The sequence below is a fragment of the Papilio polytes genome, unplaced genomic scaffold (genome assembly GCF_000836215.1).
Source record: "Papilio polytes unplaced genomic scaffold, Ppol_1.0 DF822622.1, whole genome shotgun sequence".
Taxonomy (NCBI): domain Eukaryota; kingdom Metazoa; phylum Arthropoda; class Insecta; order Lepidoptera; family Papilionidae; genus Papilio; species Papilio polytes.
Window position 1 is genome coordinate 2,178,709 of NW_013526582.1, and position 17,940 is coordinate 2,196,648.

The 17,940-nt window shown below is 34.1% G+C and overlaps 1 protein-coding gene across 2 annotated transcripts in view; it reads right to left on the reverse strand.

Annotated features, from left to right (window-relative positions):
• The window catches only part of LOC106105993 (ABC transporter G family member 23), a 61,363-nt gene that overhangs the window by 10,071 nt on the left and 33,352 nt on the right, over positions 1-17,940 (reverse strand). For both annotated transcript variants that reach the window (XM_013286513.1, XM_013286514.1), the window contains 4 exons: positions 8,658-8,751; positions 7,190-7,308; positions 2,468-2,586; positions 1,912-2,107 (listed from right to left, as the gene is read on the reverse strand). In XM_013286513.1, the coding sequence (XP_013141967.1) occupies positions 1,912-2,107; positions 2,468-2,586; positions 7,190-7,308; positions 8,658-8,751 (528 nt within the window). The remainder of the gene's footprint in view (positions 1-1,911; positions 2,108-2,467; positions 2,587-7,189; positions 7,309-8,657; positions 8,752-17,940) is intronic.

Here is a 17,940-nt window from a genome sequence, read left to right on the forward strand (position 1 = left end):
ACGACCATAGAAACGTATCTCCGACACTTTTTAAGTATTTGACTAAACTATATCACAACAGATGTGCGATTGTCGATTGTTTCACAGCCAACTCAATTGTTGCAGAACTAAAAATCGAGTAGTGTGCACCTCCATACAAACTCATAGAAATTAAACCGAGACTAAACAGTTCTACGATAGTTTAGTCAAAGTTTCGATCTTACAATCTATCAGATGTTATAATCTATACTATTATAATAAAGCGTAAACACACACTTCTTTGTTGCCTAAGATGTCAGCAAATACAGCATATTTTCGAATAACTCCTTTTTTAATAAAAAGCCCTACACTTACGTCGCGCTTTAGGCTATATATTGTCACGCCGGCCGTTAAACTTAGGGGTAAATATTTTGGATAAAAACCCTAATGTGGGAAAGAGACCATAAGTTGTTGCCAACATCAAGGAAGCAAGGTTGCCATGGTTTGACATCATGTCATGTCATTTTGACATTTGCATTTAATAATTTGATAAATGTGAAAAATAAAATGAAATTTTTATAATTTTGTGCGGATGAAGTCGCATGGGAACAGCTAGTTTTATTATAATTTCGAGTTTAAGAGTGGCCTTTAAAACGCTGTTATTTATTTAATAAGTGTTTTAATGTAGTTGTTATTATGTAATAGCTTAAGATACAGTGACATTTCTACCAGAGTTGTATAAGAACATGTCCTTTAAGATAATTCTAAACAGAGACAGAAATATATTTTTGTATCCATTTTCTGCAGTTGTCACATACAGACCATGCAACTTCTTCGTTAATGCAACTGTTTTTCAATTTTGAACTCTAATACGTTAAAAATAATACACATATTAATAAAAATAATATCCTTCAAATTTTATATTTCCAAGAACTGGGACCTGTACCACTGGATGATAGAAGCTCAGATAGCTTAACAATGACGTCACTGTCAGATAAGGTAACAAAATCCGATATTTCCATCAATTTTACACGTTCGATTGTTATCAGACAATTTACAATTATACGACAGGCCCTTAATATGTTTTTTAACTTCGTGTTAACACGTAATTAAGAGTTGTTTTACAGGAAATATTCCCAGAGTAAAATGATACTTCTTTACAACGCACGGATGTCAATTTCCTTATTTAAAGTAATTGGATCGATTGTTATCGAATCGATATTTCTGGTTTGTTTCGGGAAATTACTTGTTTACGAATTACAACCGGTATCTGATATACGTTACAAATTTCTATTTAGACAGACGGCCTTATTCTGAAACGAATATCACACTATTTGCGTATCTCTTCCAATCTGTCAGACATCTTTTACATAAATACTGTTACATATTTAATTATCGTTTCAGTATTTGGTCGAGAGTCTTACTGAAAGAAAAATGTATGCATCTGATATTTGTTAATCAGAAAACATTTTCAGAAAAATCTTTTTCGTATTAAACTAAGCTGAAATTATCCACATTATAGTATTTTACTGGAATCTATGTTATTTCCATGGAATTTCAATATTGAAAATACATGTGAAATGTACAATAAGAGTAGAACGTTTTGTATAGTCTAACCGTCCAAAAATACCCGCCAGGGGGCGCTTCTTTATTACATTACTTTTTAAAACAAACTTTGTTCCGTGTATATACGAGTACAACACATAACCAGAGTTTTTATATTTCTGGACAAACTAATAAGATTTTGCAGTTGGAATATATCAGTATGAAACTAATCTATACAAATATTATAAAGAGGAAAGATTTGTATTTCTGTATTTTTGTACGTATTGAAATAAATCAAAAACTACTGCACTGAGTTCAAAAATTCTTTCACCATTAAAAAGCTATGTTATCAGTAACAGAGGCTATATATCTAATTTAAAAACAGCTAGTTACATTATATAGGTTTACCTCAAGTTCTTAACCATACGGCTCTCGCTGGGTAGATCTAGGAAGTCTAACAGGAACCGTAGACGTTCAGAGATCTCACGCGTCTCCATACCGAAGATCCATCCGAAATACATCATCGTCTCCTTGATGGTGAACTCTCCGTAGAGCGCGATCTCCTGAGGCATGTAGCCGACGCGTTTACCCGGCACTCCTGACCCTGAAAAAGTTACACAAATTTATACTGTGTTCCAAAACCAAACCCGAAGAACAAAACACTTCCATTGCTTTAAAATTCGCAAGTAAATTTCGAAAACTCTTTTACTTTCTATGATCTATGAAGGAAGATGTAATTTAACTGCAAAGATGTTGCATGATCAAGCGAAATCAATACGCCCTCGCTATATTTAAAATAAAATTCGAGAAAATATTGTTTGGCTGTGCTCTCCTCGGCCACTGCCGCGCACCCAGATACTTATAAAATAAAGTTTTTATAATTCCATGCGGATAAAGCCGCGCGACAACAGATAGCATCTAAATAAAAGTTGTTATTATTTTCATATATGTAATTGTACTGTACCTTTAGTGCCAGGCTTGCCACCCAGGACCCATATCTCCCCGCTGTTCAGTTTGCGTCTGCCCACGATGCATGACAGTAGTGTAGTCTTGCCGCAGCCTGATGCGCCCAGTAATCCATAACTGTTAAAATATAAACATACGTATTTAATTTACTAAATAATCTATTATATCTCTGTTTTTATCCAGATGGATGATGGATGAGGATGGATGGAGGTCTAATTAAAGTCCATTTCCCTTGCCATCTTTTTCTTACAAGGAAAGTATTAAGGGAAAGCGGATTTAACGGTGGAGGAGACGCATAGGAAGGGGAAATATCCCCTTTATGTGCGTTACCTCCTTCGATTAAGGGTAGGCGACGCATCTGCAATTGCGGATGTCTATGGACAGCGGTTGCTTCGCCATGGCGAATTTAGATAGCCACTTTGCTCATTGACCACTTTATAATACAAAAACAAAAGTTTCGTGGCAATAATTATAAAAACCGCATATTAGTAAAAATTAATTAACCTTTGTTGATAGATCTGTGTGAGAGTTCTGAACGGGTTCAGTTCAGCTCACACAGAACTTTTGAGCTACAGCTCAACGTTTAAATTGATGGCTCAACAACGTATGTGACAAGCCTCGATCTGTTTAGTGTCTAGCAGATCATAACTTTGTACAACCATAAATTGAGTTGAATTATGACTTGGTTAACTGATCATCTCACATGCGAACTGTGATCCGATCTACAGATCATCAATTTTATTTGAATCACTAGTTGCTATGGTATCAGACTGATGTAAAAATATAAACATATTGTTTTGATTCTATAAATATGAATGCGATTGTTTAGTAAACACACAAATATAAAAGATGATCTAATTTATGACGAGAGATTCATCATCATTTGAAATTTTGATTGTTATTGTTCATCTGATTGTATATTTTTGTATGACTTTACATCACTATTTTAAAAACAATGCCATTCCACCTTTTCTCCATAAGAAAAGGAAGAAAACCAGCAATGGGTTTTATGAAAAGAAGTTACCTAAGCCCAAAGACACACAGACACACAAAGATTTTGTACTGTAGTAAATTGGCAGAAGTAAGCATGTAAATTGAGAGATCGGTCGATGAGGTTCCGAGGTTTGTTTGACTCATATCCTCTTGTCTCATGGCATGCAAACTATTGTCCATTTTGATTGGCATGTACGCAAGCCACCAGTAACTGGTATGTCCTCTTGATGAAATGCGACCTACTACGTTTTACTGGTATGTGGAATTAATACAAGACGTTGCGAGGAAATTCTGATTCTTTCCTGAAGTATCGACGGAACGCAGTCGTTCTTTGTTTACTTATTAATTAAGCAATTTTTTTATTAGTAATTACTAGTTGTTTAAAAACTAACAGCTACCATTTGGGATTCAAAGACGATAATCTTGGAGAGTGTGCAGAAGTAACTTTCACTATAAAATCGAGCGAATCTCTGACTCACTTATCTTATAAATTGAATAGGGTTGGCATAAAGCAAGTGATAGCTAGATTTGGCCCGTGACTCCGTTCGTGCGGAATTAGGAAAACTTTGTAAGTATTCGATGTGCTCTTTCAAATTGTAGTTATTCTATAACTGTGCCAAGTTTAAAGTAAGTATTAATAAAGAAGTATGAAATGTGATTAAAAATATAAACATATTATAAGAATGTAAGTTTACTCTAGTCTGTCGTTCCTTCAGCTTTCAATTTTTTTTTACAGAATTATGTGTTATTTCAATTTACTTTCCGAAGTTCTAGATTATAGTTGATGTTAAGTTATTTTTTCATTAAATAATAAAATTAATTAAATAATTTGACAACCCTAATGTAACAAGAAACGGTCTGTTTCACGATGTCGAAATTATAACATTTACATTCCATTTTAGTTAATTCACGCTAGCTCTTACAAGAACAGACGCAGTAATAATTACAAAAAAAACTATTAGTTTTTTTAATTCCTAACTTAAGTACCACAACTCACGGCTCGGAATGATGGGGTTTTTTCCTTCAATAACAATTTTTTTAAGAAGTAAACTTAGACATTTATCACCCACGGGGTTACTTCAGAGGGGAATAGATAGATTAACCCGTTTTGATACAATTCAAAATAAAATTAACATATACAAAACATTTTGGCATAAGGTGAAGATAAGACAACGAATTTCCGTATTGCCACACAAGTTATTTATTAACGTGTAACTTGAACTTTCATTGACATCGACCTATTACGTAAACGTAACTTATCGTTTACTTTGAGTGCAACTTGGTACACACGCGAACACATTGCCACATAAGACATTTAAGTAAACATAAAGTTCCTATAGAATGTTAAATGTTAATTATTATCTCTTAGGTGAATTTTACTATTCCACCTTTTGCTTAAAGGATGGGAAGGAAAAGTGGATTTGACGGTGTAGGAGACGTGTAGAGAGGAGAAATATTCTGTTTATGTGCGTCTCCTCTTCCCTCGAGTCGGTAGGTAACGCATCTGCAATTGCGGATGTCTATGGGCAGTCGCTTCGCCATTTAGGCATATTCAAGAGGCCACTTGCTCGTTTGGCATCATAATATATAAAAAAAATCAGAGACAGCTCACTAAACTATCGAGCAATTATTTAGTCACGCTTTGATTCCTTTCAGCTTATATCGCTCACTTTACTTGATATTTAGTTGTGCAACTAAACAGTTGATGCTGCGAAACAATCGACAATCGCACAACAGTTGTGCGATAGCTTAATCAAAGGTGTGCACGTTCCGAATAGTAAGAATAGAAAACAAACACTAAGACAATTCATCTATACTATTATAATAAAGAGTAAACACACACTTCTTTGTTGCTTAAGATGTCAACAATTATAGCATATTTTTGAATAATTCTTTTTTTAATAAAAAGCCCTACACCTACGTCACGCTTTAGGCTATATACTTTCACGCCATTAAATTTAGGGGTAAATATTTTGGACAAACACCTTAATGTGGAAAGGGACCATAAGTTGCTGCCAACATCAAGAAACCAAGGTTGCCATGATTTGCCATCATGTCATGTCGTTTTGACATTTGCAATTGATAATTTGACACATGTAAACAATGAAATAAAATTTTCATAATTTCATGCGGATGAAGCCGCACGGGAACAGCTAGTTTTTCATATATTTGAAATTCCAGTTTACTAATAATTGTGCTAAATAATCATTGTAATGTCACGTATCACTTCGATACGTGGAAGACTTTGTCGTGATGTGTTCATATGAACAATCGTAAATCACTACTTTTATTACATACACGTGTATTTATATCACGCACTTAAATACCAAGCGACTGATATATTTGGTATTTAAGTTTAAATAATACAACGACCCTTAACAGATGTATTTTTACTGTAGACTAACTTTATACTAAAACTAGCTTTCGCCCGCGACTCCGTAAGCGTGGAATTAAAAAGAAACAAAAGTATGCACCCTATGAGTTCTTCCAGAATATCCTCTACATCTGTACTAATTTTCATAGAAATCCGTTCAGCCGTTTAGGCTACAAACTCTAATAACCATCCATCTAAACTTTCGCATTTATAATATTAGTTTGAAGTATATGATTATAAATGCGAAAATTTATATGGAAGGATGTTTGTTAGAGTTTGTAGCCTAAACCTCTGAACGAATCTCGATTAAATTTGACATAGATGTAGAGGATAGTTTGGACACACATAGGCTGCTTACTTTTGTTTCTTTTCAATTTAACGCAGACAAAGTCACAAGCTAAAGTTAGTTTGAAATACAGACAAGTCTTTCTTAAACAGCATTATGACGTCACAATACTCGATAACGTATAGGAAATCAGTTTGTAATTACAAGACAGTATACATTGCATACTAAAGTATGTTTTGACCCAAATAAGTAAGACAATGGGTTGATTATTGTGAGGTTAACAATCTTTTGTTTGCCCTTGTGTTGGCAACTTGCCAGAGCCCTTCCTACTAATAGGTGGTCCTTCGAGCCAATAAATGGGTAAAATAATGCAAAAACACTATACTCAAACTTAGAGGTCTTTCACATATATGGGTAACAGCTGGCTCGCGAGACGCACCCGGTCCTCTGTAAGATATGATCCGGCATGCGAGTCATTTTTAAGAAATTGAAAAAACGCAATTGGTACACTTATATAAAGATAGTGCCAGTGAGGCGGCAAACATCATATCCTTTGATCGCGGCCCGCGAACGTATTTGCACGCTAAATTTGGCCCTCAACATGTCAAAGGTTGCCCATACCTGGTCAACCAAGTCCTTAGATTGGTATTTGACTAGTTATATTTATAAAGCTCGCTTCACACGCCCAGTTTTATCCGAACAGTCCGATCGTACAGATAAAGCGGGCTTTAATAAATCAACCAAAAGCGAATAAATGCGAAGCCATTATAGGGCCTTCCTGAGACATTTCCTTTATTGTCTTAATAACGTTATTTATCTGATTTATTTAAGACTACAGAAAGTTCTAATGAAATAGATAATTTATGCGAGAAACTTGCCGTCTTGGGCAGCTTTTAGATGACGTTAGAATTTCTTATATTAAGTGTTACTTATATGTGAATCAATAAGAATATGTAGATATCTAAAACTCCTGAACAGCTTAACTGGTTTGGATGAAATTTGGAACAGAGATACAATATAGTCAGATGTAGGCTTTTCAACAGTTAATTTAATAAAGGTATACTTACATTGTGCCTTTAGCGACTGTCATGTTAAGGTTGCTGAGGACGTGGTTGGGCCGCTTATTGGAGCCGTAGTGTTTGAATGCGTGCCGCACGCACACCGCTTGCTGTCGTTTTTGCCATACCTACACACAATAAGTACTGTTAACGTACATGATAGATAGATAATGTTGTCTTTGTTTTATCAAAGAGAATGAAAGAGAGGATATGTTCTTGTACAGTCGCGGAGATCAGCGGTATTCCAGTTTAAATTGCCACGTTCTATACAACTAGACTTCGCCTCTTACGAAGAAACAAGTGATAATCGATTACGTAAAGGACGAAACGGTTATCAAATGAACTAACAGACCTTTTTTCGTACTGACATACTCGTATTTAACGCCTCCTATTGGTTATTGAACCGCGTCGTCTTAATGTATGCGCACCGTTCAAATGACTGGATCTTTTAAAGTGGAACACCGTTTGATTCCCCGATTGTACCTCTCTAAAACCCGAGAGATAAAAATATATTCTACCCCTAAAGTTACAGGAATGTACTTAATAATAGTAACATATATAACGTAATTAAACCTTCAGAGAGGGTACAAAGGTTTTAATATATACAAGTAATGTTACTTACATAACTTAATGTAATAACAAAAAACTACAATAACCTTTTTAATCTATTACACCCATTAAGTTAATCGTAGAACATTGTAATAACAAGATAAAAACGTATTTGGATGAATAAACTTAACAATACTGCACCGATTTCAAAAATTCCTTTTCTATTAGAAACTAAATAGAGGCTTTATTTAATACGAGAAATATTTCTAATTTCACTCAGTCGAAGTTACAATAAAACTGGTCTATACTAATATAAAAAAGATTTGTATTTTTTTATGTATTGAAATAACTTAAAAACTACTGGGCCGGTTCAAAAAAATCTTTCACCATTAGAAAGGTAATTTATCTTTGAGTGACAGGCTGTTTTTTTTTTATTTCAAGCAGACGAATATTTAATAAAATAAACAGATATCTTTTTCAATCTTTGAGACAGCTACACAACGCCCTCTAGCGACGCCCAACAAAACACTTTTTACTTATGTTCTGCGTATAGAATAGCTCGATTGAATATTTCTAAGTAAAACACAGCATCTTTGTACTACGCTTGAAATAACGTTTATCGCATGTTCATTTCCAAGATTGTCAACAAATCTGACACAAAGGGAAATTTCTTCTGATTGAGGATGTTTATGCAATGATTTACCATGTAATATTCGTATTTGGTTCATTAAATAAATGGCAATTTCTAAACGGCATGAATTTTCATCATCTTTTTTTCATTTTAATCAGCCCCTAATGATAATAGCGTGATGTTTAATATCTTAAAACATTCATCAATAACTGGTCTATTAAAAGTAAAAAGAAATTTTTAAATCGGCTTTATAGTAACTGAGATTAATGCATACAAATATAGTAAAATATACCATACCGTGCTTTCCTGTTTGTCTAATGGCGGTGAGAATTGTATCTGGCTCATTTTGGACTCCTTCTCGTCGCCCATCGGCGACGGAGGCGAGGTTTCTCTGTAAAAAAAAAAAATAAATTTAGTACAATTACCATAACAGTTATAAAACAATTATCCTATCATACATGCTTTAATGCTCTATGCCCAGACTTTCTCATAAAATTCATGTTTATTTCATGTCATTTGAAAAATATCTGAATTTTAGGTTATCTACATAACTGTCTACACTACTGCAATAAGTCATGATCTTTTTATAACAAAGATTAAACATTCTCATGAAAGAAAAAACTAACAAAATGCTATGAAAACACTAAATTATATCTCATTTATTAACAAAGTAAAGGACAGCATACATTCGACCGCCATCTTGGTGACGTCACAGACTGCATGCTCGCCGTAATGTGTGAATAAAATTATTTGAACAATCGTGATTTATTGATGTTTGTCATACAACCTTATTGCATCAAGTACAAAAGAATGTATTAAATCAAAGATATATTAGTTAGGAAATCGACTGTGTCATAGACTTAGTAAAAGAGAGTTTTGTTGCCAGTTTCTCCCAAATTAGAATAAAACCACAAACACTTGACACTGGCCCAATCCGCCGTGGGAGAACCATAAACATGAAATAGAATAGAATAGACTTAGTAAAAACAAAAACATTTATATCATTAACACAAATGTTGCAAAATTCATAGAATAATATCGTCAGCCAGTTAAATATGTAAATTAAAATTATTTGAATTAAATTCAACTTTAGAAAATAACTAGCAGTTCCCGTGCGGCTTCATCCGCATGAAATTATAAAAACTTTATATTATTGTTTGCATTTGTCAAATTCTCAATTGCATATATCAAAATTACCGTTACCATAATAATCCTTAATGTTGGCAGCTTGTAGTTAATGGTCCCTTTAACACATACAGTTTTTTCCAAATATTTACCCCCCCAAGTTTAATAATGTAAAAATATAAAGCCTAAAGAGAGACGTAAGTGTAGGGCTTTTTATTAAAGAAGGATTTATTCAAAAATATGCTGTGATTGCTGACATCATATTCCACGAAGTAGTGTATATTTGCGCTTAATTATATTGGTATAGAAGTATAGATAATACCGCGTTTTCATTTTCTTATATTGCTAACATTATCTTCAATCGCTATTTTCCCTGACAGAGAGGTTAAGAAGGGTAAAGTTTTGAGTGTGTTTGAATGTAAACATGTACGGATCTCAATGAAATTTGTCACAGATGATAAAGTCTGGTTACTGAGTTTTTTTTTTTACTCTTAGGGTGTTAAAGGTAAGAGCTAGAACAAACATATGACATAAGTTTTCTTACAGAATAATATTTACTATATCTTGTTCCAGTTAATTGTCTCGGAAGAGATAAAACATTAATTGAGGAAAATATACATTAACCTCCATTAAATATAATTTATACACTAGTTTAATTCTAATTTCAATTCATTAAGATTGCGATGTGTCCATTGTGCTCAAACACGCGTGGAATTTCATTGTGCGTCGCCATTTTGTTTTAAATTCAAGGGACGTTAGCGATTTGTATTCTCTGTGCGTCCGTTTTGACATATCACTCACGGTCAAGCGTTTCGATTGTGGCGAAACTGTCACATATATCTAGGTGAACTCAGGATTGTATGCAACGAATTACCCGGGATATATTTTGCCCAAGTTTATAACATGTTAGTAGATTTTATTGCAAACGAATGCGGACTTTAAAAGCATGTAATGCTGGGTTGCTGTAGTTTCCATTCATATCATTACCTAGTGATTCTTTAGTGTTAGGTTAAACAAGGCGTAAAACTCAAGTTACGTAAATCGGAAATGCATTTTAAGAGTATATTTATCTGGGAAAGTCATCATAAATCGGATTTTTAGTGTCTTGTAGTTTACTAATTTTGGGTTTGTTTCTTACTTGTTTGCAACTTACTTGTTTCTATAGAATCAGCTCGGGCGTTACAAATACAGTTATAAGAATGGTTCAACACACTTCTAGTTAAACTAATTAATTACTCTGTTAACGGTATTGTATGACGATGAGGTGAATATGCGATTTTCTTTTGTTATTGAGTAAAACCGAAGACTGTGTTTTTGGATTTCAATGTTTCGTTTGTTTTTTTCATTTACTATTGTGTTTTTTATCTATATTTTTGACTAGCTGTTTCCCGCCACTCCGTCTGCACGGAATTAAAAATAAATTAAAGACCTATGTGTTTTTACAGATTATGTTCTGTGAAAAAAATCACCGAGATTTGTTAAGCCGTTCCTTAATTACGTAGTAAGAAACATCCAAACATTCACATTTATAAAATGTACATTGGTAAGAAATGAGATTTCATTCGAAACCGTTTAGCCGTTATGTTATCTATCTATACTAATATAATAAACCGTAAACACACACTATTTCGTATCGTAGGATGTCAGTAATCAGGGCATATTTTTGAATAATCCTTTCTTAAAAAAAAACCCTACACTTACGACACGCTTTAGGCTATAAAATTTTACACTATTAAACCTAGGGGGTAAATAAATTGGGAAAAAACGTCATGAGGGAAAAGGACCATAAGCTACAAGCTGTCAACATTAAGGCATGACATAATGCCATAATAACCTAAACAAGGTTATTATGATAATTTTGAGATTTGCAATTGAGAATTTGAGAAATGTAAACAATAAAATAAATTTGTTCTAATTTCTTGCGGATGAAGCCGCACGGGAACAGCAAGTAGGTAATAAACATAATCCAAACTTTCTCAATAACAATTGTAATAAAACATAATATTTAAATGTAATTACATTGTGTCATAGAAGTGGAATTTCATTGTAACGTGATTCAATGAAAGTGCAAACAGCACTTCCTTACAATATCTGACTCACAGTGGAAACAGCACGTATTGTGGTTTGACTGCTCAGCGGAATTATTCTTTATCATTACCTTGTACAGTCGGGTATTCTGGCGGTGTTATAACTTAACATCCTTTTTTTATACAATAAGGTGGCAAATCCACCAAAATGGCAAAGCGACTGCCCATAGACATCCGTAATTGCGGATGCGTCGCCTAACCTACATCGACGAAGGAGACGCACATAGAGAGGATATTTCTCCTTTCTATGCGTCTCCTCCACCGGTAAATCCACTTTCTCATCCAATCCTTTTCTTATAAGAAAAAGGTGGAGCGGGAAAGGGACTAAAATTGAGTCTTCGGCACCACACTCATCAGACGAAACGCGGAATTTCTCCAACTTGACGCTTGTTTCTGTGTTCGTGGTACACCGGGCGAGCCGGCATATTCGTGAGAAGATGTTAAAACGGGCTCTACCACTGATCTCTACAGATTTTACAAATTTGACAAATGTAAACAGTAAAATAAAGTTTTTATAATTTCATGTGGAAGCCGCACGGGAACAGCTCAATACATAGGTTACATAAAGCAAATGCTGTAAGTATGCCGTGCGACTCCGCGACGACTTGCACGGGAAGACAGCATTGTCAACACGCACTCAATTAACATTAACTGTCGATTGTGCTTTTATTCACACATTCATGTCTACTGTCCCATTGTGAAACAACCACACGCCAGATTAACACTTATTCTTTAAGACATAAGGTGTAAAATTAAATGTACTTTTTTGTAATTTGACTCAGAGTAGACAGGATATGTTGTTTTGGAAGCGAAAACTTAAAATTATTTATTAAAGACTAGCTGTTGCTCGCGACTTTGTCCGCGTGAAATAAAAAAAATATAGCCTATGTTAATCACAGATATGTTACCTTTCTAACGGTGAAAGATTTTTTAAATCGGCCCAATAGTTAATTATTTCAGTACACACACACAGTACAAAATACAAATCTTTCCGCTTTATAATATTACTATGACTCACTAACTGTTGCTCTCGACTTCGTTCGCGTGGAATAAAAAATATAGCATATGTTTTTCATTGAAACGTAGCTTTTTAATGTTGACAGAAAATTTGATTTTCTTTTCAAAACCACAAAAACGAAGTTACGGTAAACTACGATTCTTACTAAAATTATAAATGCGAAAGTTTAGATTGATGTTCGTTAGAGTTTGTAACCAAAATACTGAACGGACCTAGGAGTCATAGATATAGAGGAAAGTCTGGCAGAACACAGGCTACTAACTTTTTTTTTAATTCCAGAACGTAATCGCGGGCAAAAGCTAGTTCATTATTAAATGCTCATCAATGATAATAATTAAAAAACTTCAACCCACTAAAGTAAAGAGGGCAGTTAATTACGCAACACATAGCGCGGCTCTACGCGGCTTCGACCAGTACCGGTCAGCTGTGAAGCAATATTACTATTATACAATAAATTGTGAAACTCACCACTACAAGATAAATACAACCTTATTACAGTGCTATAAGTTTTACATTCGATATCTATGTTAAAGTAAAGTAGGTTGCGGCATGAATGGATCGGAACCGAACACCGGACACAAACACGATTAAGTCATAAAAAAATCTTACACATTTTTCTTTTTAATATAACTAAAAAACAAACAATGTACTGAGAATTTTTGGTATCACATACACTTTCTCATACGTAATATCTACCATAAATTCACACAATACGTGCGTGCCGGAGAACTATGTTGGTTCGCTGTTTTTCAGATTTTGCCTCTTCGCGTTCATTGTATGTATTTTATTGTCATATCCTATGACATTCCCGAAAAGAAAGCGAATCTAATTTCACCTCACTCGTCAAAATCTGTTCAGACGTTTAGACACTAAGCTATTACATACAAACCCATACATAAAACCGCGTGTAAATCTCAGTCAGTCCCTCTTTGTCAGTTGGTTATGACATTTGATATTTCGATGACGTGTAATGCATTGTTATTGTAAATAATATTTAAAATAATACTCATGTTTATTTTGTTTGAGTAATGTTTAATAACACTTATCGTATCAAGACCTTGGCGTTTATTTACTTTCGAAATATCCATACTATGAGAAGTACCTTGAATCAGCTTAAACCTAATACTATTTTGTAATAAAAAGCGACAAACGTAAGTAGAATTCGTCAAACTAGTTAAAGGAAAAATGCCCATAGACATCCGAATTTACAAATGCGTCGGTTATCTTTAACCAACTAGGGATGTAGAATATATCCCCTACCTATTACCATCTTCCGGCAAATCTACTTCCCTTACCATCCTACCCTTATAGTTGTTGCTCGTGTTAAAATAAGCGTTCATCGTCACGTCTACAATCTTGGCTTAAGTATTCTTTGGTGTGACTTAGTCATAGTCAACTTTGTGTCTTTAATTTTTTTGAAAGATATGTGCAGATTTCGTTATTGTCTTCTTAGCAATAAGAACTTCGGGTTGCTCACATGAAATTCATAAATCTAAAAAATATACACGGGGAATTTGTACATATTGATGGCTACAAAGGTAGAGGAAATATTAGGATTGTGTAAGATATGTATGGGAGAGTACATACTGTGCCGACCCTCATTGGAGACCAAGGGAATGTTGATAATGGGGTTTAAACCAAGACGTGTATACAAGTGTTAACACTGAGCAATAGACTGTATGTAGTTGTTTGTGCATATTTGTTGGTATATCGAAGGATAAATGATAAAATAATGACAGGTTGTTTGCGTTGATTTCGTATTACGAGAAAACTTGTTTTACAAAATGGCCGACCAGTTCTGCCACCAGTTTTGTATTTGGAGCACTTTTAATGTTTGTTTTTTCTTGTTATACGTAATTCAATAGTTTTTTTAAGTGTTTACATTATTTTTAAATGTAATTATATTATTAATAGTGAATTATCGGAATGGATTTAAGTCTCATTTAAATTATTATTTTTGTTTTGTGTGGATACGGTTTTTTATTGATCATTGCTTGGTAATTGAATTTTTCCCCATATCCGCGACTTAAAATCCTTAAGTTATCCAAGTGGTACATTATGTCAGAGATCACGTAACATGAATTGGTGCTATGATCTTAAGTAATTTGAGCTTATTACCTTCCTATAGCCGGTAATACGTCGCAAAATCGACCTTGTTCAAATATAATAAAGTTGAAATTACTTTTAATGGTTATACGAGTACACTTTAATATTTTGTCTGTTATAATAAATTTCGCTGTCGAACCAACTTGGTTTTTATGTAAAATTTAAACTGTTTTTTTTGTTATAGTTAATTTATATTACCTCTACCTAGTTAAAATGTAATTTACAGACGCACTCGAGGTACACTAAGTGACAACAAAAGTGGGGTATTCGCACTTGACCGACATAAATCAAATTACGCGACACACCTTAATCGGAAACTAGGCAAGCGTGCCGCATCCTAAATCTTACATAACAACGCCTTTCATTCAACAAACATTCGATAACATCGCCAATATTGGACGCAAATGTTTGTCCACACAACCAACTGTAAGCGACAGCATTCGTTCTAAATCCTATATGGATATTGGTCTTGATTTGAATTTTAGAAAACGTAGTATTGTAAAATAAATACCACTCCAATACACTAAAACGGAGACACCTTTGACTCTCACAACTGTTGTGCGATTGTCGATTGTTTCGCAGCCAAACAGCTGTTTAGTTGCACAACTAAAAATCGAGTAGTCTGCGTACCTCCATATATACTCATAGGAATCAAAGCGGGACTAAACAATTATGCGATCGGCTAGTTTCAGGTGTTAGCATGCTCTAGAGGACCATACTGCGGTTGTCATTTCAATATTCTATTACCGATATAATTTTATAGAAAATTGTCTAGCTTTGCGTAATTTTACTAATATTGATGTTCTGTAGATCAGCTAATCATATGACGCAGATCATTGAGCCGGTTTACAGATCAGTTTTTTGTTTTTTGTAGTTCGTGACTTCAACTCCTATCGTTGTACATCGTCTTAAGAGCCACTAAAAGGGTTATTGAGCTGCAGCTCCACCGTTCAATCTGAGCCGATATTTTGCAGTTCACAGCTGATTTACACACATCTAAAACATGATTGTCCTTTTGCTACTTATATCCTAAATGGTTAACAGTCCGTTCCGTGATTACCAAATGGATGCGTCACAAGTGATACAATAATTAATCGGGCAGAGTTTTGTAACGTAACCTTCGTTGAAAAGCTAGCAGAATACGAAATGGCAGATCGCAACGCAATGCTCTCAAGGTTAGAGAAAATGAGCAACGGGCAACGGGCACCGGGCACCGGGCGGTCGACCTTCAAGCCCCGGCAAAGACGTACTCGGATATCTGAATTGTTTCGGAGAAAGTTACCTTTGAACATAGAGTTGGATTTTACTTATACGTTACTTTACTGCTGAATTTTAAGTTGGTTTAACTTACGTGGTGTTTTAATGTTACTAATGGATGGATGTTTGTTTGAGTTTGTAGCCTAAACGGCTGAACGGATTTCGATGAAATTTGGCATAGACGTAGAATATAGTCTGGAAGAACACATAGGCTATTCACTTTTGTTTTTTCCAATACCATGCGAACCGAGTTCCGGGCGAAAGCTAGTTTTTAATAAGTAAAATCTTTACAAAATTTTTAATTTACTTTAGTGTGTTCAAAATGAATAGTGGATCAAGACATTTGAACACTAAATACGTTTTGTCATCATAATTTCAAGTAAGAAACAAGTTGAAGTTTTTGCGAGTCGTTATTAATAGTATCATGATTGTTAGTTTTTTCTAAAACATAATAACGTAGATAATAATTATTAGATACGGCAAGATCACTTAGGGTTAATAATCTGTTAATAGTTATTACAGTTTTAATTTACGTCTCTCTTATACAAGAAGGTTTGAAAGAATTTTATCTGTTATTTCCTCATATTACACTATTATTATTATTCAAATCATAATACAATTTAATAAGGATATTTAAATTTTAATTTAAAGTATTATTTTACTATTTCTATGTAATTAATAAACGTATAAAATGTGGAAAATCTTTGATGTCAACAACCTTCGTTCCATGACCTTGAGCTGAATATTTGACAAATAAATTAAAAATGATATGAGAGGTTTTAAGTATAAGTTTGTTGAAGCTCGTAAAGGCTTCTTTAAATATTGACAAGTATAACATACACACATACGTATGGAAACAGAGTTCGAAAGCACATATAAATAACCTAGAATATACCATTTACTTATGTTTTGCACACTGTATAGTTAACTGGAACTCTTTTTATGGTAACTGACACGTTTCAAGGAATTTTAATAACAATATTTTTTTTTATAAGAGTAGAGAGACAAACGAGCGCCGGGAACACAAAGGTGTTCAACGACGCCCAGATATCCGCAACACCACAAGAACTACAGATGCGATGCCGGCCTTTGAGGAATTGATGGGCTAGCTTTTTGAAGGACCCCAAATCGTACTGGTTTGGAAATACCGTCGAGGACAGACCGTTCCACGACTCGGCTGTGGGAGGCAGAAAGCTTCGCGAAAACTGCACGGCTGTGGAATGCCAGCTATCAACTTGGTGAGGATGGTACCTGGCAGACGAAAGTCGGTGGCAGGAATCGTTCCAAATAGCTTTATTTATGTAGTAGCTTTTGCTCGCGACTTTGTCGATATAAAAAAGAAAATGTATGAAGGCTACGTGATCTTCAAGACTATGTTCTGCCAACATCGAGATCCGTTTATTTGTTTTGGAGATACATAGTACATACATCCATACAAATTTCCGCTTTTATAATAATTGTACTTTATGAATCCGTTGCGTATTTCTTAGATTTATTACATTATATTACACTCTGTTATATTTGTGTTATGTATAAAAATGTCTTTATATGTCACGATATACATTAAGTAATTAACACATGGCATAAATTATGGCTTTGTAATTTATCTATACAATTATAATAAATCGTAAACACACACTACTTTGTGGAGTAAGATGTCAGCAATCACAGCATGTTATAGAAAAAAAACTTTCTGTAAATCGCAAAAGATTTAGAAATAAAACTATTTTTAAAGGAGACATGTGTATTGATAAAATATGTACAGAAAAAGACATAGAAAAAACGATGACATCGACAATGTGTTCTAATTTTAAATAATTTAAATTCTTCTTCTTTTCTAATGGCTTGAGACCTAAAAACTTGTAAAAACTCCTTGAACACTTTCTTTAATAAAAAGCCCTACACTTAGATCACGCTTTAGGCTATATATTTTCACTCTATTAAATTTGGAGGGTAAATAAATTAGATAAAAAACCTGATGCGGGCA